Below are 22042 nucleotides of genomic sequence, written 5' to 3'. Positions count from 1 at the left end.
TTTCCACCTCTGCCTCTCCTCCCAAAGGTACTCCTGAAGGTCAGACAGGACAAGCCAAAGAGGATTTTAATAGCTCCAGATTGGCCTCGACAGCACTGGTACCCATTACTGAGAAGTCCGGTACGGGAGCCTCCATGGCCTTTGCCTTCGATTCCACACCTGCTGTCTCAGGAGAACAGTCATTTACTCAATGTCAAACTTCACTCTCTTCACCTAACAGCCTGGCATATTCTGTTTTAAACCCTGGAGGGTCTCAGCTTCCACAGCAAGTTTTGAATGGAAGGCCTAGTACAAGGAAAGTGTACGCAGATAAATGGAAGAGATTTTTATTTTGGAGTACAGCAAAGGAATTTGATGTTTCTAAGCCTAATTTAAGTGTGGCTCTTCAATATCTTACTGAGTTACTGGACAAAGGTTTGTCCTTCTCTTCTATTAAGGTTCATGCTGCAGCAATTTCTGCTCACTATGACTGTGACCCACCATTGTTTTCTCATCCTTTGTTTAAGCATTTCCTTAGAGGGGCAAAGAATATAAGACCCCCACGTAGAGCTCCTACTCCTGCTTGGGATCTCAATTTTGTGTTGGAGAAACTCACTCTACAACCTTTTGAGCCTGCAGCTACTGCCGAGTTGAAATATTTATCATGGAAGACTGCTTTTTTGTTGGCCATTACCTCTGCGAGAAGGGTTTCTGAATTACAGGCCCTTATGGCGGTTGAGCCTTTCTTAATTTTCCATAAGGATAGGGTATCTTTGCGTACTAATCCTTCCTTTATGCCTAAAGTGGTTTCTCGTGTGGCTTTAAACCAAACTATTCATTTGCCTACTTTTATGCAAACCCCCAAAATAAAGGGGAAAAGATTTTGCACACTTTGGATATACACAGGCAGTTGCGATATTATTTGAGCAGAACTAAAGGGTTCAGGCAGTCTCAGCAGTTATTTGTTTCATTTGCTTTGGGTTCTCAGGGCAAGCCTGTGTCAAAACAAACTATTTCTAAGTGGATTGGGTTTTGTATTGCTTTCTGTTATTCCCATCATGGTAAGGAGATTCCAGCTGGGATTAGGCCTCATTCCACTAGGGCTACTGCCACTTCTACAGCTTTTTAAGGGGTGGCAACTAAAGATATTTTGGAGGCAGCTACTTGGAGTTCAGTGCATACTTTCTCTAAGCATTACCACCTTCCACTTTACTCTAAATCTAGGGCTGGTTTTGCCACTGCAATTTTACAGGGCATTTTGGCAGCTCCTACTGCTTTATAGTTTTGCCATCCTCCCTTACCTCTGCTTTGGGATTCTACCCAAGTGTAAGGACTGCAGCAATGTGAGATGAAGAACATAGTACAGTTTTGTACCTACCATAAATGTAGATGTTCAAGATCCACATTGCTGCAGTCCAATTTACCCTCCCTCCTTCCCCTCTGTAGTTAGAGGCGGTTGTGTGGTTTGGGTTGTGAATATTGTGGATATTGTATATATTGTACATATGATTAGTGCAAGGGTGGTTGGTTGTTTTTGCTGTCTTTTGGTTTTGACCTTTCTTTTTAGGGTCTTCTGACATCTGGGGCAAGAAAAGACTGAGGATATGACGTCGGTCATGCGCATTTGTACCCTGACGTCCTGATGTCAGTCTTAAGCGCCTTGACCGACGTCAGCCTAATACTTTGATATTCGGGCCGACCGAGGACAGCGGACTACCCAAGTGTAAGGACTGCAGCAATGTGGATCTTCGAACATCTACATTTATGGTAGGTACAAAACTGTACTTTTGTCTCACCTGTATTCTTTGTGATGAATCCATGCTGGTAGTGGTTCTGAGGTTGTTGTCCTACCTGAAAAGTAAACTTTTTTTTTCTTTTAGGATTCTCTGAATGGCATTCTGTGCCATCTGCCACTGTTTAGTGTAACGGGCTTGTAATTTGTCCCTGCATTTATGATAGCTTTCTTGCAGTCTTCCAGTCCTTAAGCTGTTCTACAGAGGTCTGTGATTTGCTGAAGGTGTCTTTCAGGGGAATTTGCATCAACTTGAACAGATTTCTGCATATTCTGGTGAGGCAGTCCATCTGGGCACTTTGACTTAGCTGTCTTTAGGGCATTTTTGTTACTCAGTCTTCTCTTTTATCCTCTGTATCTGTCTACCACCTTACTTCCAAAATGGCACCCTCTTCTCCCAAGGTGAAGTACTGATTTACTGCTTTCATTCAGTACCTTCCTATTCTATGTCTTATTTGATATTCCACGTATATTTGCTCTGTCTAGCTGGGTATATTCCTCACTTCCTGCTTTTTTAAAGTCTGTCTTTCCCTTTTGGACCCATTTTGTCAATGCTCATTTGACTTGCTTCTTTACTGCCTCCACTACTTGCTTCCTTTTACTGTGCCTTGTCTACCTCCCCACCATCTCTTTTTATGCACTGTTTCACATTAATCACTAGGGTCACATTCTTATGTTTTTTCCCTGTTTTGCCTATATCTCAAATCCTTGTCATTAGCTGTGAAAAACTCCATCTCATACCCATCCTCCTTGCTTGTATACTCCTTGTTTCCCCAGTTCAGAATCAACTTCCTAAGAGTACCATACCATCTTTGTATTCTTAGCTTTGCTGCCATAAATCGCATAGTGTCATGATCACCATTTGCTAATAATTCTTTCTCCTGGACATCCTTGATCCATGTGCTCTAATTAGGACCACACAAATTAGTTTCTTTGTGGTGCAATCCTGTATCAGTCAGAGCCCTTCCTAATCCAAGATCTCACCCTTCAATCCCTTTCTGCTGTTGGGCTCAATCTCCTAGTGTACTCCTGACAAATTAAGATCACCTACGGTTATATCCCTTTTCCTCCTACTCCTTTACTCTTTCTTCAAGTCTTTCATCTGGGTCCGTATTAGTTTGTCGCATTCCCATTGCAGCAAACAGCGGATCATCTACCCTAATTCAGCGAAAATCAATTTAGCGATTCGCTGAATTTACCCAGGACAAGTAAATACTTGCCCTACAACACAACTTTGCTGTTTTTTCCACTGTAGTGCGATCTTGGAGTTGGTATATATATAGTTGAGAGTGTGAGGGGGTGCAGCCTCCCACTTGGGTGGGTTCGATTTCCGTAGCTGTCTGTCTGTTGTGCTGTAGGGCAAATATTCACTTGCCCTCTCTAAATTCAGCGAATTGCTGAAACTATTTTTGCTGAATTAGGGGCAGTGATCCAGTGTTCGCTGCAGTGGTATTGCGATAAACTAATATTGACCCTTTCATCCACCTTGATGTGTTGAGTCCAGTAAACTGTATCAAGCCAACATTCCTGCTTTCTCCTTTCTTCGCTACCATGGTGTTTACCCTAAGTTGTGACCTTGCCCAAGTCCCTTGCTGCTTTCATGGAATAGCATACCTTCTTTGCACTGAACTTGCATTTGGTACCCTCCTTTATGAAGTTCACCACGTCTGCCTCTATTTGTCACCCAATGTCATTCCAAGACAACTTATGCCAAGGCATCCCCATGCCTCACCATCTCTTCAGTGGTCCATTTTTTTGTGGTACAAGCAATACCCACCCTCTGCATCACTACTTGCAGTTCTCCTTTTTTTTTTTTTTTTTTTTTTTTTACTGAAAATGCATAGTGATAGTATGCAGCCATGCTGAGACACTTGTACTTGTTCCTCTTCTGTGTCCATTTTGTGCTTCTCTTTGGTGACTGGATGCCTACTTGCCTTTTCTTTTTTCAGTGACAGTCTGCCTTTCCATGTTAGGGTAAAGGTATGATCATTCATATGTATCTTTCCAACTCAGCATTACACACTGTTGTCCCTTTCAGTAAGATGGAGCATGTCCCTAGTATAGAACCAAGCTCCTTTGCCTGGTCTCCTTCCTACCTTTAGGTTATACTTCTTTCCTGTCCATTACCACAGCCAAGCAGTGCACTCCATAATCCTCTCCTTGTTCAGTGTGATAGCTGCTGACGCTAGTAGCACCTGTAAGGATACTGTCTCCAGCTTCATATTCTGGCTTTTCTTTGCCACCACCTTGGTCTTGATTGGTACGACATTAACTATTCCCTCCATGTTATTGGTGCCTGCATATGTCACAAGACGACTCCACCCTTTCCTTTGGTGATCACTTTGGCTACTTCTCCCCTGTATTACTAACTCCAAGCCCACAGACCAGTTCCATTGTAACTTTATATCCTCTGTTTCATTTGTTAAGACTGCTATTCTCATTGGTGACAGGCTTGAAACCGCTATAACTACAGATGTATCCTTCTCAGGTTAGTCACTATCAGAAATGGAACTTTGACTGTGGTTTATTTTAGTAATGTGCAGTTAGATTACAGCTTAATTGAAAATCCGACAAGTCCTTGATAGTGATTGTCAGATACTGGGTGGCTGGACTAATTAATAGGAAGTAAGGAGGTCCATTAGTGAGTATAGTGCTTGCATTTCTGCATGTTTTCTAATCAAAAATGGGTTTAAAACTGATGTGCCTGCTGTGAAAGGTTATTTCTCTTTGTGAAAACTGCTGTCTTGTATTTCAGGTTTGATCTCATAGGATTGAGTCCTGATGCTCCTGAGGATGAAGCTGGAATAAAAAAAGCAACAGAAAATAGTGAGTACATCGTATTATTCTGTGTAACATGTTACTTGAAAAACTGCCATCTTGTTGGCTGCTGCACCAGGTTATTTTTATATCCCATTGTCATATGGAGGATCTGCATGATGGGCCATACAAGAGCTTAGCATTTCTTGCCTCTTTGGGAAGGGTGGGTGTATACAGATATGGGAAGTGTGCCTTTTTAGATTGCCCCCTGTATATTCTTGACCATAACCTGCAATGTCAGTTGTCTTCCTTACCATTCAGATGAAAGTTGGTTTTGAATATTTGTTTCATGTAGATATTGATTAGCACTGGTATGACAAATGACTTGCCTGCATGAACAACACATAGTGGTTGGGTAGGTTCATAGTACTTATTTTATGCCCTTGCTGCTGTATTTCTAGCTTCCCGATGGTGTGCTCTTAACCATGCATTATACAGTTTACAGGATTATCACTTTTTTTTTCTGCAGTAGAGCCATGCTGGTGATAGCCTGCGATTTCATTGTGTTCCTGGGCTTAGAATCATTCAAGAAGTCAGTGTCTGGAGAGAGGTATTAATATATTGAGCATAGTCACATCTCAGAACCCAGAAGGCTAGGATCAGAGAAACCATCTAAAATGGGAATCGTGTAAGTGGGGTGCATCATGTTCAGGTTTTAACCCATTTTAACTTGCTATTTCATATTTCAAGAATATTGCCATATGCAGGAACTGAAACTGATGCATGCAGTGTATTGTAAATGCAGATGTGCTTTGTCATTTTTTTATCCATAATTTTCCTAAATGCACAACCAGCCAATTCCACTGTGTGACAGAATAGCGAGTAGATGAAATGTCCTTCACTACATCCCTTTCCTTTCTTGCCACCACATTCCAAGTCTGGCTGTCCATCGGCAGATATCCATTTTTTTTTTTTTGCTATTTAGCCATTATTTGTAACTACACAAATGCATTTTACCTTTGAAGTGTTAATCTCTTAAGCTTTTGCCTTTATGTGTATTGACATGTGTTAATAATCCAAGAACTAGGGGCCAAATAATCAGCCTTGAAGAAGCTTAAAATCTTTACTGACTTCTGGATCTGTATTACAAATTGCATTTGTTTCGTGATGTGTTGATGGAACATGCAGTCACCATTTCTGTGACTGGTACATAACCAGAGTTCTGGTGACTACAGAAAGCCATAGTGTAGAGGCAGTTTCTAGGAAAATAATGGTACAAGGTTCTTCAGAAGTCACATGGACAGAGATTTATTTTAGTATACATACTATTAAGGAAGAAGGAATAGATAGAATCCTTGGAGCCCAGGATGATGCCGTTAGAAAACTGAAGGTAGATAATGTGAGTCAGTACAGAGAACTTTTTTCACATTGAGACTAGTAAATGAATGGAATAGCTTTCTTGTAGGTATTGTGGAAGCAACAGTGATAAAGGTATTTGGTAATGTATGGGATAATCATGGAGGTGGTGTAAGGGAACTCTGCTGTAGATTAGGCAAGTCATAGCTTCTTTTAATGTTCAGAATGGGAAATACGCAACCAACCTAGCTGAATTAAATGGCCCTTATCTGCTATCTTGGTCTGTTTTTAGGTGAGAGAGTCCTGCCCCACTATGTGATTACTCTCTGGATAAAAAACTTGTCACTGTTTTCAGTGTTCTACACTGTAGCTATCTTGTCATTTTTGTTTCTCTGGTTTGCCTATCTGTGTAATGGCTAAGGACCAGGCTGGCAATATAAGGGGTTGATCTTAACTAAGGTGCCTATAAGACTCTACTTTGTTTGATTAGGGTGCTGAGACCTTTCTGAACTGGTCATTGTGCCAACAGAGTTTTTCACGGTTTTGTTCAAGCATTTCTGGTTTACTCACTGCCACACAAATTGGCTTTGACATTCACTGTAAGGCTGTTTGCTGCAAGATATTCATAATGTACAGGTGGTCTTTTTCTGGCCAAAGTTATAAATATTGTAACCTGCACCCTCAGTTGTTATTAACCACTTAAGTGATCAGTCACGTATTTTGCACTGTTTAGTCTGTCAAATCACTTCCTTGACCGATCTCAAAGAATGATGGGTATTTTTTTTTTTTGCTTTTCTTATTGTTGCCTGTTGGTTTAACTGTCGAATTGCTCTGTAATTTTTTTTTTTTTTGAATGGTCACTTGTGACATAGGCAAGCTTACATTTATGTAAGTGTAATCAAATCATAATAAGTTCACATTTACAAATGTACACCACATCATCATCAGTCATCATAATCATCAGTCTTCATCAACAACCCCCTTTTCCCATTTTCTTCATGGGGTCGGTGTGTCATGTGACTTGCCACCATCTCTCCCTGTTTACTACCACTGTCATATTTTCTTTGACAATCCCATGCCTGACTGTTACAGGTCTTCTGTCACACAGTCCATCCACCTCTTTGCTGGATGTCCTTATTTCCTTTTATCTTCTTGTGTGCCCCATATCTTTCTCATCAGATTGTCTTCTGCTTTTCTGCACATTTGCCTGAACCACCATAATCTGTTCTTTGACCTTTTCTACAGTTGGAGCTACTTTGGTTTCTGCTCTTACATCCTCATTTATTCATCTGTCTCATAGTGGGTATCTTACCACCTATCTTAGGCACTCCATCTCCATCATCTCCAGTTTACTGAACTGCTCATCCTTTACTGCCCAGGTTTCTGTACCATACAGTAGTACTAGTTGCACCACTATTTTGTACACCTTCCTTTCAACTTCTTTGGCATCCTGTTGTACACTACCCTTGATACTTTATGCCATTTGGCAACATCCCCCTCTGATTCTAGCTTTGACTTTTTCTTTCAGACATCCGTTCTCATCAGCCACCCTTCCCAGATACTTGAAACTGTTAACCTGTTCACTATTTTTTCTTCCATTTCAATTTTTAGCTTCTTCCAATTTCCCCTTTTACTGCCATTACAACTGTCTTATCCTTACTTTTTTTCATCCCAGTTTTAAATTCCATTCCCCTACCCTTTGCTGAAGTTATTCCTTGGAATCTGCCTGTAATGTCACATCATCTGCATACAGCAACTTTGTTGATATATCCCTTCCTACCTATGTGCTAATGCAGTCCATCACCAGTATGAATAGCAGTGGGCTCAGCGTTGAACCGTGATGGACACCCATTCCCATGGAGAAATTCGTCTGAGTATTAACACTTGTCATACTTGAGTCATTGGGTACTTGCATGTAGTCTGCACAAATTCTACCAATGTTCCTAGGACTTTAAAAAAATCACAGGACTGCCCAAATGAGGTTTCTTGAGACCTTATATGCTTTCTGTAAGTCTAGAAATGCCTGGTTGGACTCATTTCTAGCCTCTTCTTAATTATCTTTCTCACTGCAAACATTCAGTCAGTTGTGCTGTATCTTGATCTGAATCTGAAATGCTCAACTTCCATCTTTGTACAACTCTGCGTATTCGTTTATCAGTCACCCTCTACAGAAATTTTGTGCAGTGTGATAGAAATTTGATACCTCTGTACTAACCACAGTTGTGAATGTCCTCTTTGTTCTTGAACACTGGAACTAGCATGCTTATTTTGTATTCATGTGGGGTATGTCTTTCTCTTCATACTGTTACAAGTACCCTCATGAGCTTTTTATCTCACCCAAGATGTTCATATCTGCAGTGACCTCATCTCAGCCTGCTGCTTTCCCTGATTTCATTTTCCTTAATGCTATTCTTACTTCCAGGTTGGGCTCTTCTCTCACTGTAGACTGCATCTGTTGTAGTATAGCTTATGCGGCGATGTCCTTCATGGATGCATCTGCAGTCATAACAACTGGGTTGTCCTGTCGTCAGGCAGCCCTTCGGTCGGCCGGATTCCAAAGTCCGGGTCCGGCTTCGGCTGATGTCGCACTTCACCCGACGTCATCTCTGTTGGTCTTCGTGTATAAAGGCATCAGCCAACGCCATTTTCCTCAGTCTTTCTTGCCGCGTGGCGCCCGAAGCAGAAGCTGTTCGCAAGTGCCGGTCGGTCAGATCCAGAGATTACTACTTCCGAATACTACTCAAGACTTCTAAAGCTAAGTACCCCGTTGGGGACTCTTTCTTGCCTCAGCCGATGTCAGAAAAAGTCAATAACTGTTTAACTTGTGGGAAACAAATACCTCATAAAGATTTCCACTCTTACTGTTTGCCTTGTTTAGGCCCAGACCACGACGTAGCAGCCTGTTCAGCCTGTGCCTCATTCAACCGACAAACGCTTAGGCGTCGGTCGGAGTTTGCTGAACAGTTTTTCGGCTCAGATTTTGCGTACATTATGCCGTCGGATCCTCCGACTACCCAGATTGTTAAAACGCAAAGAAAAGACCGACACTCGCGGTCCGCGGTTTCGGCCGAAATCATGGTTAAGCAAACGCGAGTGTCTCGGTTTCGCCGAAACCGAGAAAACTGATCAAAGCACAGCTGAATCAATGACTACTACTGAGGCTCCTGCTACCCTACTTGAAACGGCCTCAGAAATCTTACCTACAGTGGTTACTAGTGACTTATCAGACACCATCCCTTTGGATGTCTCTACCCCAGCACGTGGTGCTGCTAGGCCTCCTGCAGCCATGTCTATTAAGGCCTTTGCCAGGGCTAAAGCAGCCAAATCTACTAAGTCAGTGCCTGTTAAGCCCCCCTCTACTAGGCCCACTTCTAGTTCACAAATGCTTACTCTTGGCAGAGGATTTAATATCCTTAATTAGGGGATCTCAATCTCACCCAGACAGAAAAGAGACCTAGAGCAGAGCCCCCCGAGCCTGTGTCCTCTGATGATTCCGCGGAGGACTCTGATATTACAGATCAGCCAGAGGCTCATTTCTCCAATTATGAAGACTCAGATGCTGAAGAATCCATTCCAGCTGCTTCTCCACCAGAAGAATTCTCCTTTGGGGAAACCTTACATGCCATGTGAGAACAATTCCAATGGCAGGAACAGGATTTCTCAGATTCCAGAAAAAGACTTAGGACTTTTCTGCACCTACCACAACACAGGCCTTTAGCTATACCTCCTGTCCTCTCTGTTGTGGACGATGCATTTAATAATGTCTGCACTGCACCAGATTCCTTACCTCCAGCCCCTGTCAAACCAGACAGATTTTACAGGGTTCCAGACACTCATCACCACTTATACAAGGCCCCACTTGCAGACCCGAAACCATATCCCAGGGGCCTAAGGCAGCAGCCTCGACCACAGCAAAACCCTATCCCTTCTCAAAGGGAAGCCAGGTCTTTAGACAGATGGGGCAAAAGGTTTACACCTCTGCTACTCTCTCAGCTAGAGCTTTAAATTGTCAGTTTCACATGATACAATACCAAGAGTTTATGCTTGATCAGTTAACTAAAAGCTATCCTCTGATGACTCTATAGATAAGAAATATATATTAGAAATGGTAAATAACATACAACAGGTCAGTAACCATTCCTTAAAATGTGGCTATGATGCACTGGAGGCTTCATTTAGATCAGCCATGACTGGCACAGTGATAAGAAGACATGCATGGCTGAAGGAACAGGTCTTACCGGATCATGTTAAAGCTAAGTTATTAGATGCACCTATGGATAAGGCCAGTTTGTTTGGTACACCTGCCCAGCAGGTAATGAAGAAAATGGAAGAAAAGGCAAAATCTGTACAAACAGTTAAAGATTTCTTGCAGGTTCAACCCGCACGGTTTAGCAGGAACTCGCCTGCCAAAATTGGTCCTTTCCTGACTCCACAAGATCCCAAAGGGGCAGGAATAGACGTCCCAGAGGCAGAAATCAATCCAGAGGGGGTGCCTACAGAGGACGACAGTGGCAAGGTAATAACAGAGGCACAGACACAGCCACTGCCACTACAGCAGCACAGTGACTTGATTCTAACTCCGCCTACCAGGGAACAAATAGCAGCACCATTAGGCGGAAAATTAACCTTATTTTTGAAAAACTGGCACTATATCACAAAAGACAAGTGGATTCTGCAAACCATAGACCAAGGATACTGGTTCCACTTCCACACCTTACCAGTCAAAAGAGGAATGCCAAACCTGCCTCCAAATCAAAAAACAGAAGCTCTACAGCAGATAATGCAACTAACAAAGATGAGAGCTGTGGAAAAAGTGCCAATAACAGAACAAGGCAAAGGATTCTACTCCAGACTATTCCTAGTTCCAAGAAAGGAAAAAAGCTGGAGACCTATTCTCGACCTGTCCATCTTAAATACATACATCATTGTCCCAAAATTCAAAATGCTGACCCTCCAGCAACTTCTTCCCATGCTGGGCAAGGAGTGCTGGCTGGTAACTCTAGATCTCAAGGAGGCATACCTGCACGCCCCCATACGACCAATTTGCAGAAGATACCTCAGATTTCTTGCAGGATCAGAGCACTATCAATTCTCAGCATTGCCCTTTGGCTTATCTACTGCACCCAGAGTATTCACAAAATGCCTGGCATCAGTAATCGCTCACTGCAGACTACAGGGAATCCAAATTTATCCATACCTGGACGACTGTCTGCTACAGGGGACAACGAAAGCAAGCTGACAACAGATTTACAAAGGGTCATTTACTTGCTACAAGCACTGGGATACACAGTCAATTTACAAAAGTCAAGGCTGATACCATCCCAAACAAGGACATTCTTGGGCGCGGAATTGGACACAGTAAAACAAATGGCATTCCTAACTGCAGAAAAACAAAAAGAACTCCCTCCTTACTTCTTGGCACTAACAAAACAGAACAAGCTAACAGCAAGAAAAGTTCTACAGGCCTTGGGCTTCATGGCATCCTGCATAATCTTGGTTCCACATGCCAGACTACATATGAGAAAACTACAGTGGTACCTAAAGAATTTATGGTCCCAACACAGGCACAGCCTAGAAGCAGAAATTCCTCTAATCCCATGCCTAAAACAGGAGTTCCTATGGTGGGCTCAAGCATGCCAGTCAAATCCAGGCCTACCTTTCCACAACTATCAAGCAAGCCAAACCATCACAACAGACGCCTCAGACCTAGGATGGGGGGCTCACATGCTGGACAAATGCGTACAAGGATTGTGGACACAGGACCAGCTCTATTTGCACATCAACCTAAAAGAAATGCTGGCAGTAAAGCTGGCAATCCAAAAATTCAGACCATTCCTCAAAGCAGGACATTTGATGATAAGGACAGACAACACCACAGTCATGTGGTACATCAACAAACAGGGAGGCACTCATTCATACCCCCTATGCAGAATGACTTTGGACCTTTGGAACCTGGCTCAGCTACAACATCCAGTTACAGGCAATGTTCGTACCAGGAAAGGAGAATACTCTAGCAGACATGTTAAGCAGAACCACCTCGGATGCTCACGAATGGATGCTACACCTGGACATCTTCAAGGCCATCTCAAAGAAATGGGGAATGCCACAGATAGATCTATTCGCTTCCCCTCAATCACCAGCTCAAAAATTCTGCACAAGGATCGTTCCACCCACTTGCATGGAAAGTGGACTCGCTCTCCTTCAGCTGGAAAGGTCTGACAGCATATGCATTCCCACCTCTTCCCTTGATACACAAGGTATTACTAAAAATCAAGGAGGAACGTCCAAGGATAACCCTGATAGCTCCAAACTGGCCAAGACAACACTGGTACCCATTGCTGAGGAGCATGTCTCGGGACAAAATATGGCCAATACCCTGATGCCTTTGATGTTAACCCAGAACAACTACAGCATCATGCATCCAAACCTAAAAACTTTGCAACTGACTGCATGGAACATCACATAGCAGCAACTAATCCAGAGCTTTCCCAAAGGGTTAAAGACATTATCCTTGAAGCCCGCAGACCTTCAACAAGAAGGAACTATGCAGGAAAATGGAAAAGGTTTGTCATTTGGAGTGCTGAAAGAGGAAAAGATGTGTCCAATATAGACATTGCTAACATTCTGGAGTATTTGGCAGAGCTTCTACATACAGGCCTGTCCTATTCCTCCATCAAGATACATGCATCAGCTATTTCAGCAGAATACAGCTTTGATCCACCTGTCTTTTCACATCCTTTACTCAGGCAGTTCCTCAGAGGGATCAAGAATGTAAAACCTCCTAGGAAACCACCATTGCCAGCTTGGGATTTGAACTTTGTGCTGGAAAAGTTGACACTTGCACCTTTTGAACCAGCAGCAACAGCAGACCTGCATCATCTATCGTGGAAAACTGCTTTCCTACTGGCAATAACCTCAGCAAGAAGGGTTTCTGAACTTCAGGCCCTAATGGCAGTACAACCCTTCCTAATCTTCCACCAAGATAGAGTGTCCATGAGGACTAATCCTACATTTATGCCTAAGGTGGTATCCAGAGTGTCTTTAAACCAGGCAATCCACCTACCTACCTTCTTCCCAAACCCACAAAACAGAGGGGAAAGAATGCTGCATACCTTGGATGTACATAGACAGCTACGCTACTACCTGGACAGAACAAAAGTAACAGAAAAACTGACCAGCTGTTTGTAGCCTATGCAACAGGAAGGGAAGGAAAAGCGATTTCCAAACAGACAATCTCCAAATGGATAGGAAATTGCATACGATTCTGTTACTCCTTTCATGGAAAACCAATTCCACAGAACATAAGGCCTCATCCTACAAGGGCAACAGCCACTACCACAGCCTTCTTACGAGGAGTGGCAACCAAGGACATTATTGAGGTGGCTACTTGGACCTCCGTGCATACATTTGCCAAGCATTATAATTTACCTCTGTATTCCAGATCCCGAGCAGGGTTTGCCACTGCAGTACTGCAAGGGATCCTATCCACACCATAATCTATTCTTCCTCCTCCCCTAGTTGGCTATGGTATTCTGCCCAGTTGTTATGACTGCAGATGCATCCATGAAGGACATAGTACAGTTTTGTACCTACCATAAATGTAGATGTCCGAACTGGATAGCATCTGCAGTCAGGATTACCCTCCCTCCTTCCCCTCTGTGGTACTCCTAGGGTATTTACCCTCCTAATAGCTAGCTGGCGGGGGGGGGGAGTCTTTTATGGTGTATTTGTTTGTATATATGTACATACATGCTTATATTTTGTGTATGCCTTCTATCTTTTGGAAACATTGGCATTTACCCAAAATTTAGCCTTCCAAGAGGGCAACTGGCATCTGGGGCAAGAAACACTGAGGAAAATGGCGTCGGCTGATGCCTTTATACCCAAAGACCAACAGAGATGACGTCGGGTGAAGTGCGACATCAGCCGAAGCCGGACCCGGACTTTGGAATCCGGCCGACCGAAGGGCTGCCTGACGACAGGACAACCCAGTTGTTATGACTGCAGATGCTATCCAGTTTGGACATCTACATTTATGGTAGGTACAAAACTGTACTTTTTCATCATTCAGAAGCTGCTAGAATTACTCCTTTGTCTGCCTTTGATCTTCTGTGGTCTGGTGAGCAGGTTGTTGCTGGCATCCCTTATGAAGGGTTACCTGATGCCTTATTTTCTTTAATCTTTTGTCTTTACCGTGCAACTTGATGATTTTTTTGTGCCATCCTCTGAGTCACTTTTCAGAAGTTGATAAAGTACTTCTGATACCTTATTTGTTATTCCAGTTCCTCTCTTACCCATCTTTGTTATCCAACCAGATTTTCTTCATGTTTCACTGTTGCAGTCATTACATTTGGGTTATCTGCTTGCAGGTAGCCCTCAGTTGGCCTGATTAACAAAGTCTTGGGTCCTGCGTCGGTTGCTGTCCCTTCTTCCATGACGTCAGGGGTATAAAACATGCAGCAAACACCATTACATCAGTCTTTCTTGCCGTCCGGTGCCCGAAGCAGAAGCAGTTTGCAAGTGCCGGTCGGCCAACTCCTGAAATTTTCGTTTTTGAGTTTCAGAACCGAAGTCTTCAACTAAAGCCAAGTACCCCATTTGGGAAACTTTTTCTTGCTCCTTACCGATGTCAGTAAAAGTTAATAATTGCATTACTTGTGGAAAGCAAATACGTCATAAAGATTTCCATTCGTACTGTATTCCTTGCTTAGGCCCTGACCCTGTCGACGGTATATTTTCACCTCTAAATATTTCTGGTCTCGGTTTAATTATCCAGAAATGTCATCTTAGCCATCCGACTACTGGGATTCCAAAAAAAACGCAAAGATAACGACAGAGACAGGCCGCCGAGGTCCAAAACTGCAGACGACGCTTCCCCTAAGCCAGTCGCCAGTTCGCCGGTACTCAATGAGGCACTTTCGCAGCCCCTGATACCTGCTACTTCGGATTCGCAGGCCTCTACTGAGACCCATTCGGAGTCCGGTATGCCACGAGATGCTTCAACTGTGGAACCCGCGGATGTCTGTACCTTGGATGGTTCCGGAGCTGCTGTGCAGGCACTGGCTTTTGACGGTGTATTCAGGCCTACGGACTTGCATATTAAACCGAAGCCTCCTTCTTTACTTAGGCCTAAATCTCAATCCATGTCTAAAAAAAACGACGCTCAGGCCTCTAGGCCTAAAAAACAAATGATAAGAATGGCTGAAGGTCTAATCACTCAAATCAGGGGTAGCCACCCCCCCCCCCCCTTCTAAGAGGTCTGGGGTAGCCACCCTCCCCTTCTAAGAGGCCTAGGACTGAAGTTAATTATGAATCTTCTGATCAGGATTCTGTTTTTTCTGATTCTTCTGATGATCTGGATTTGCCCTTATCTACTTATGAAGATTCTGATGCAGAGGGCTCGATTCCCTCTGCTTCCCCTCCTGAGGATTTTTCTTTTGGGGAAACCTTACATACTCTAAGGGAGCATTTCCACTGAGAAAGCCAGGATTTTTCTGATTTAAAAAAGAGACTTAGGGATTTCCTTCTCCTACCTCAGCATAGGCCTTTAGCTGTTCCTCCTGTACTGGACATTCGTGATGATGCTTTTTCGGAATCTAGTTTGGCCCCGATTCCCTGCCTCCTCCTCCCAGAAAACCTGACAGATACTACAGGGTCCCTGAGTCCCACAAGTTTCTTTTCAAAAAATCCTTTTGCAGACCCAGAGACTATTTCACAGGGGCCCAAGGGCATTAAGGCTTCTACTGCTAAAAATCCTACCCCTTCTGATAGAGACTCCAGGGCACTGGATAGATGGGGTAAGAAGGTTTACACTTCTGCAACCTTGGCCATTAAGGCTTTAAACTGCCAGTTTCATATGCTAACGTATCAGCAACATGTTATTGGACTGCTTAAACAGAAAATGATATAGATTCCTGACTGTGTGGAAAATAAAGAATTACAGGATTTAATGTATTCTGCTGAACAAGTTGGAAAACATACTTTGCAATGTGGTTTTGATTCATTAGAGGCCTATTGCAGGGCTGCTAACTGGGTCTGTGCTCAGAAGGCATGCTTGGCTTAAGGAGCAATCTTTGCCTGATCATGTTAAAGCTAAATTGTTGGATGCTCCTCTAAATCAGGACCGCCTGTTTGGCAACAAGGCCGAAGAAGTTTTTAAAAAGATGAAAGATGAAGCTTAATCTATGCAAGTTCAGCCTCCTAGATTTAGTAGGCCCTGGCCCTCTAAGAATTGGTCCTTTCCAGCCCCTTCCTGGTCTTCTCAAGCCAAACCCAGGCACAGCAAAAACCCCAGGTTTCAGTCCCAGGGGACACACAGAACTAAGCAGTGGGGGGCTCCACTTCCAAATCTGGAAATAATAAGACTCCCCCCTATGGCAAACTGTCTCAATGACTTCCTTTTAAAATTTCCAAGCACTTATCAACTGACTGCCCCTTTGGGGGAAAAGATTGCTTTTCATGCAAAGAATTGGGAACTCATTACCCAGGACAAATGGGTTTTAAATCCTGTGTCCCAGGGATACAGATTTCACTTCCTCACGTTGCCAACACCAAGTGGGTGGCCGGACCTACCCCCAAGTCAGTGGGCAGAGGCCCAAAAACAAGTACTTTTTCTCTTAAGCATGGGGGCTATTCAACTGGTACCAGAAGAGGAAAAGAGATGAAGTTTCTACTTAAGACTTTTCCCGGTACCCAGAAAAGACAATTCATGGCATCCTACCCTGGACCTGTCTACTCTAAACAACTTTTTGGAGATTCCAAATTTCAAGATGCTGACTCTTCACCAATTACTTCTTATGCTAGGCAAAGATGCCTGGTTGGCAGCACTAGACTTAAAAGAAGCATACCTGCATATCCCAATCAGGGAATTTTGCAGAAGATACCTGCGCTTCAAAGCAGGCTACACACAGTATCAGTTCTCTGCACTGCCCTTTGACTTATCTACTGCTTCCAGGGTATTCACAAAGTGCCTAGCTCCAGTTATATCATTTTGAAGGCCAAGAAATATTCAAATATACCCATACCTGGACCATTGTCTAATTCAGGCAGAAAGCCAGGACATACTTTTGAATCATCTGGCCTTTGTAAAAAGGGTTCTAACTTGTCTGGGGTACACCATAAACAAAAAGAAATCACACCTGGTACCCTGTGAACAAATTGGGAGCAAGCTTGAATACAACTTCCCAGATGGCTTACCTCACGCCAGAGAAACAAATTCATTTGACAACCTACTTCAAACAAGTGGCCACAAAAACCCTGCTATCTGCAAGACAGATACTGCAAGCCTTGGGGTTCATGGCCTCCTGCATTCTTCTAATTCCATATGCAAGACTGCATATGAGGAAACTACAGTGGTATCTAAAAAGCCTATGGTGTCAACATTCTCAAGACCTAGAAACAATGATTGCTATCATACCTTGCCTACACCTAGAGTTCCTTTGGTGGGCAGAAGCCTGCCAGCAAAACAAGGGACTGTCTTTCACACCACCCCCTGCCGCCCAAACCCTAATAACAGATGCATCAGAATATGCATGGGGGACTCATCTGGCAGGGAAGTGCATTCAGGGCAAATGAAACCCAAGTCAAATGCACCTGCATATCATTCAAAAAGAAATGTTAGCTGTACAGAATGCTCTGACAGCTTTCAAGGACCACATTCTTCCAGGACATCTAATGGTAAAGACGGACAACACCACTGTTATGTGGTACATAAACAAGCAAGGGGGGGTACACATTCTTACCCCCTCTGCAGACTAGCCATGGGTTTATGGAACACAGCCTTGAGCTACCAAGTGCACCTACAAGCTCAATTCCTGACAGGAAAATTAAATACATTGGCAGACGTACTAAGCAGAAACCTCATGGACCCACACGAGTGGAAATTGGAACCAAGGATTTTCAACATGTTGACAAGCAAATGGGGGGAGCCCAGATATAGACCTATTTGCCTCTCCCCCCAAAACTACCAATTGGACAAATTTTGCACAAGGACTCACCACAAACAAGCCTGGAAAGTGGATGCTCTGTCCTTCAGCTGGAAAAAAACTGTCAGTCTATGCCTTCCACCCTCTGCCTCTGCTTTCCGAAGTACTATTAAAAATCAAACAAACAGGACAAACCAAGGAATATTTTTGATTGCTCCAGACTGGCCGCGCCAACACTGTTACCCACTCCTGCACAGTGCGTCAATGTTATCTCCATGGCACCTGCCTCAGACTCTTTCCCTGCTGCCTCAGCAGAAGAACCAGATTCTGCACCCTCAGCTTCTAACACTGAACCTTGCAGCCTGGCTAATTACTTAATCTATCCTTTACCATCCCTCAGCAAACCTGTGATGGATATTAATTTAAAGGCAAGGAGGCCTAGTTCTAGAAAATCTTATGCTGAAAAATGGAAAAGGTTCTGTGCCTAGAACCATTCTCAAGGGATGAGCACAGCAGCGCCCAGTTTACCTCAGATTTTACAATACTTAGCTGAGATGCTTCACAAGGGCCTGTCTTTTTCCTCCATTAAAATCCACGCCTCAGCCATTTCAGCTCATTATAACACAGAACCTTCCCTTCTCTCATCCACTGTTCAAGCAGTTCCTCAGAGGGGCCAGAAATTTGAGACCACCCAGGAGAGCTCCAACTTCAGCGTGGGACCTTAACTTTGTCTTGGAGAAACTCTCTACCTCCTTTTGAGCCAGCTGCTACTGCAGACTTAGTTTCTTTCTTGGAAAACAGCTTTCCTTTTAGCAATCACTTCAGCTAGAAGGGTATCTGAATTACAGGCCCTTATGGCAGTGGAGCCTTTCATCATCTTTCATGTGGACAGGGTGTCCCTCAGAACCAATCCATCCTTCATGCCCAAGGTGGTATCCAGTGTGGCTCTTAATCAGTCCATTCATTTGCCAACCTTCTTTTCCAATCCACAGAATAAAGGGGAACGGATACTGCATTCCTTAGATGTGCACGTACCACTTAGATTCTACCTGGACAGGACTAAACCTCAAAGGAAATCTGAACAACTGCTTGTGGCATTTGCTGCAGGGGCAGAGGGGAAGGCTATTTCAAAGCAAACCGTTTCTAAATGTATAATCCATTGCATTAATTTCTGCTATAAACAGCATGGAAAACCTATCCCCCAGGGGATCAGACCTCACTCCACCAGAGCTGCATCTTACCTCTACAGCCTTCTCAGAGGCGTCCCTACCAGGGACATCCTAGAAGCTGCTACCTGGAGTTCTGTACATACTTTCACCAAGCATTATTATTTGCCAATTTTCTCTAAATCCAGAGCTGGCTTTGCCACTGCAATCTTGCAGGGCCTTATAGCTGTCCCTAATGTTATCTAAAATTCCTTCTCCCAACCATAGCTCTGGGAATCTACCCAAATGTAATGACTGCAACAGTGAAACACAAAGAACATAGTACAGTTGTGTACACTTACCATAAATGTAGATGTTCGAGTGTATTCACTGTTGCAGTCCTGGTTACCCTCCCTCCAGTCCCCTAACTTCTTTTGGCTATACCTCTACTTTCCTTTACTATGCTTAAAAGCCTTTTTGGTCTGTTTGCTTTTCTGTTGGAGGTGTATCCTTGTACTTTTATATTTAATTGCTTCCCATTAGGGGAGCACCTGACATCTGGGGCAAGAAAAACTGATGTAATGGCATTGGCTGCATTTTTTATACCCCTGACGACCTGACTTCATGGAAGAAGAGACGGCAACCGACGCAGGACCCAAGACTTTGTTAATCAGGCCGACTGAGGGCTACCTGCAAGCAGGTAACCCAAATGGTAATGACTGCAACAGTGAATACACTCGAACATCTACATTTATGGTAAGTGTACACAACTGTACTTATTCCTTCCTAGCCTGGTCTGTCTTTTTTATTTCACACTTTTTCCCAATCTTTCTTTTGAGGACTTATAGACTTCTGCATTTCAACACCAGCTTTCCTTGTGTAGCCTTTTTCCATACCTGTCTTGGCCACATATCTGTTCTGTAGCCCTTGCACATGCTGTTCTGAGGCGCTGCCATTCTTCAACTCCACTTATTTCCTCTTCTTGAGCCCTGAGTAATTCTTTAAACTGTTGTGCTTTTATCTCCAGTCAAGTTCCAGGTCTTTGGCCTGGTCTCTGACCTCAGAGGTTTCTCTGACCTCTGCGTGCAGCTGACTGTGGCAACCAGTAGTTTATGCTGTGGCTTGACTGTTTCACTGAGGATGACTTTGCAATCACTAATTCTACCCCAGCACCCTTTCTTTACTGGGAGGAAGTCTGCTTGGGTTGCTTGTTGTCCAGTTTTGTATGAGATCTTGTGACTGTCTTTCTGAACCATGTGTGGGCTACCATCAGTCCATTTGCCAGACGGAAGTCTAGAATAGCCTCTCCTTTATTCTTGTTGTCCCATCCATGTGGACCAAGTCTGTCCCCATATCCTGTTTGCCTGTCCTGATATGTGCATTCAAGTCACTCATCAATACCAATTCATGTTGCCCTGCTTTATCTAGTAGGTCCTGCAACAGCTGTCTGAATCCACTCTTTTCCTCACCATCACAACCCTGCTCTGGAGCATAGGCTGAGACTATGAATACTGCTCCATCATAACACTGGGGTCTTGATTGCTATGAGTCTGTCATTATTTCTGGTGACATCCCTCACTGTCTTCTGAAACTTCTTCACCACAATTCCCACACCATTTCTAGAATATCCACCTCCTGAGTAGTAGACTTTGGGTCCCAAACCAAGTGGTTTTGCTGCATTGCCCTTCCATTGTGTCTCCTGGATAAATAGGATGTCCAGCCTCCTCCTTAGCATCATTTACAAGTGGGTTTGCCTTCCTGCAAAAAAAAAAAAAATGCCTGTTTTGTTTTTTCATTGTTTTGACTTTCGATCTTTCAGGATTGATTGCTAGCCATTCAGTATTTTGTGTACTTTGATGTTTCAAGTACACCCCTTAAAAGATAATCATCATTGATATTTGTGTTTTTTCCATGATGAGAAATTTAAATCAGCCTTGTGAGCTGGATTTAGTACAAATTTCTTCAGTACAAAGATAAGATCCCATGGAGGGGCCACCTGTTTTCTAGGTGGACAATTATGAAATGCTCCTTTCAGAAACTGTTTACTTGAGCTGAAGAAAAAATGGGGATCCATAAGCGGACAAGCAGAAATGGTCAAAATGTGAATCTTCGTAAAAGAGTAAGAGAGACCAAAGGATAATAACTGACACAATATTAAAGAACCAAAGATGTTTGATCCTTAAAAGGATCGTGCTTCCTTCTGCGACACCAACTAGAGAATCTTTTCTACTTATGACTTTCTAGTAGCAGGTTTCTTAGTCTTCTTTAAAAAATACTGCACCTTCTCAGGGTAAATGTCTGAAAGGTATTAAAATTGTATCATCTAGGCTTAGGGTTACCACCTGTCCCACTTTGCGAGAGACCGTCCCTCTTTGAGCAGTTGTGGCCTGCAAAACATCGAAAAAATAGCAAATGTCCTGAGATTTTGGGTACAAATATCTCCTATATTTTATGTAATAGTTACATAAAACAGTTATTCTGTATCTGAAACACCTAAATGTTACAGAATAAGCAACTAAAATGCTACAAGAATAAGCTTTTATTTAGGCAAAACAGTGAAGTACTGGCCGTGGGTATCTTTCGCCCTGCAAAATCTGATGTTTGTACAAAAACTGTCCAACTTTGGGCATTTGAAAAGGTGGCAACCCTATCTAGGCTGCAAACTGAAGTTAAAGGATGGGGGAGTCTGAGAGCCTTTTTCTTGTATTGGGGGAGTCTGAGAGCCTTTTTCTTGTGCAAGTCCATTCTGTGAGGAAGTGCGTGGTAATTCCCGTTGGACATTTTCAAAAGAGAGAAGAACCACTGTTGTAAAGGACTGAAGAGTTACCAGTACTATTTTTTTTAGAACTTCCTTGACACTGCTTCCTGAAAGTTTTTTTTTTTGCCTGTCTTTTGTTGGGATTGTTTGTATTCTTTGTGCCCTTGCCTAGAAGGAAAGTTTGTGTTGTATTTGAGGATAAGGGACTAAAAAAAAAAAAATTTGAGAAACACCTTAGATTAATTTCCCCTTTTTATCAAATTTCTTGAACCTCAGCAGGGGAAGATCAAAATAACACCTCTTTGTCCAGAGGTGCATTCAAAAGCTGTTT

At 43.2% G+C, this 22042-nt stretch overlaps 1 protein-coding gene across 1 annotated transcript in view; it reads left to right on the top strand.

The window, feature by feature from the left end:
• Nucleotides 1–22042, top strand: part of LYPLA2 (lysophospholipase 2) — a 794768-nt gene that overhangs the window by 404686 nt on the left and 368040 nt on the right. Inside the window, exon 6 of the mRNA XM_044060067.1 lies at nt 4527–4597. Within this exon, the coding sequence (XP_043916002.1) occupies nt 4527–4597 (71 nt within the window). The remainder of the gene's footprint in view (nt 1–4526; nt 4598–22042) is intronic.

The sequence above is a fragment of the Protopterus annectens genome, chromosome 1.part2, assembly GCF_019279795.1.
Source record: "Protopterus annectens isolate FY-2018-M chromosome 1.part2, PAN1.0, whole genome shotgun sequence".
NCBI lineage: Eukaryota > Metazoa > Chordata > Ceratodontiformes > Protopteridae > Protopterus > Protopterus annectens.
This window is presented reverse-complemented; position numbering and strand designations above follow the sequence as displayed.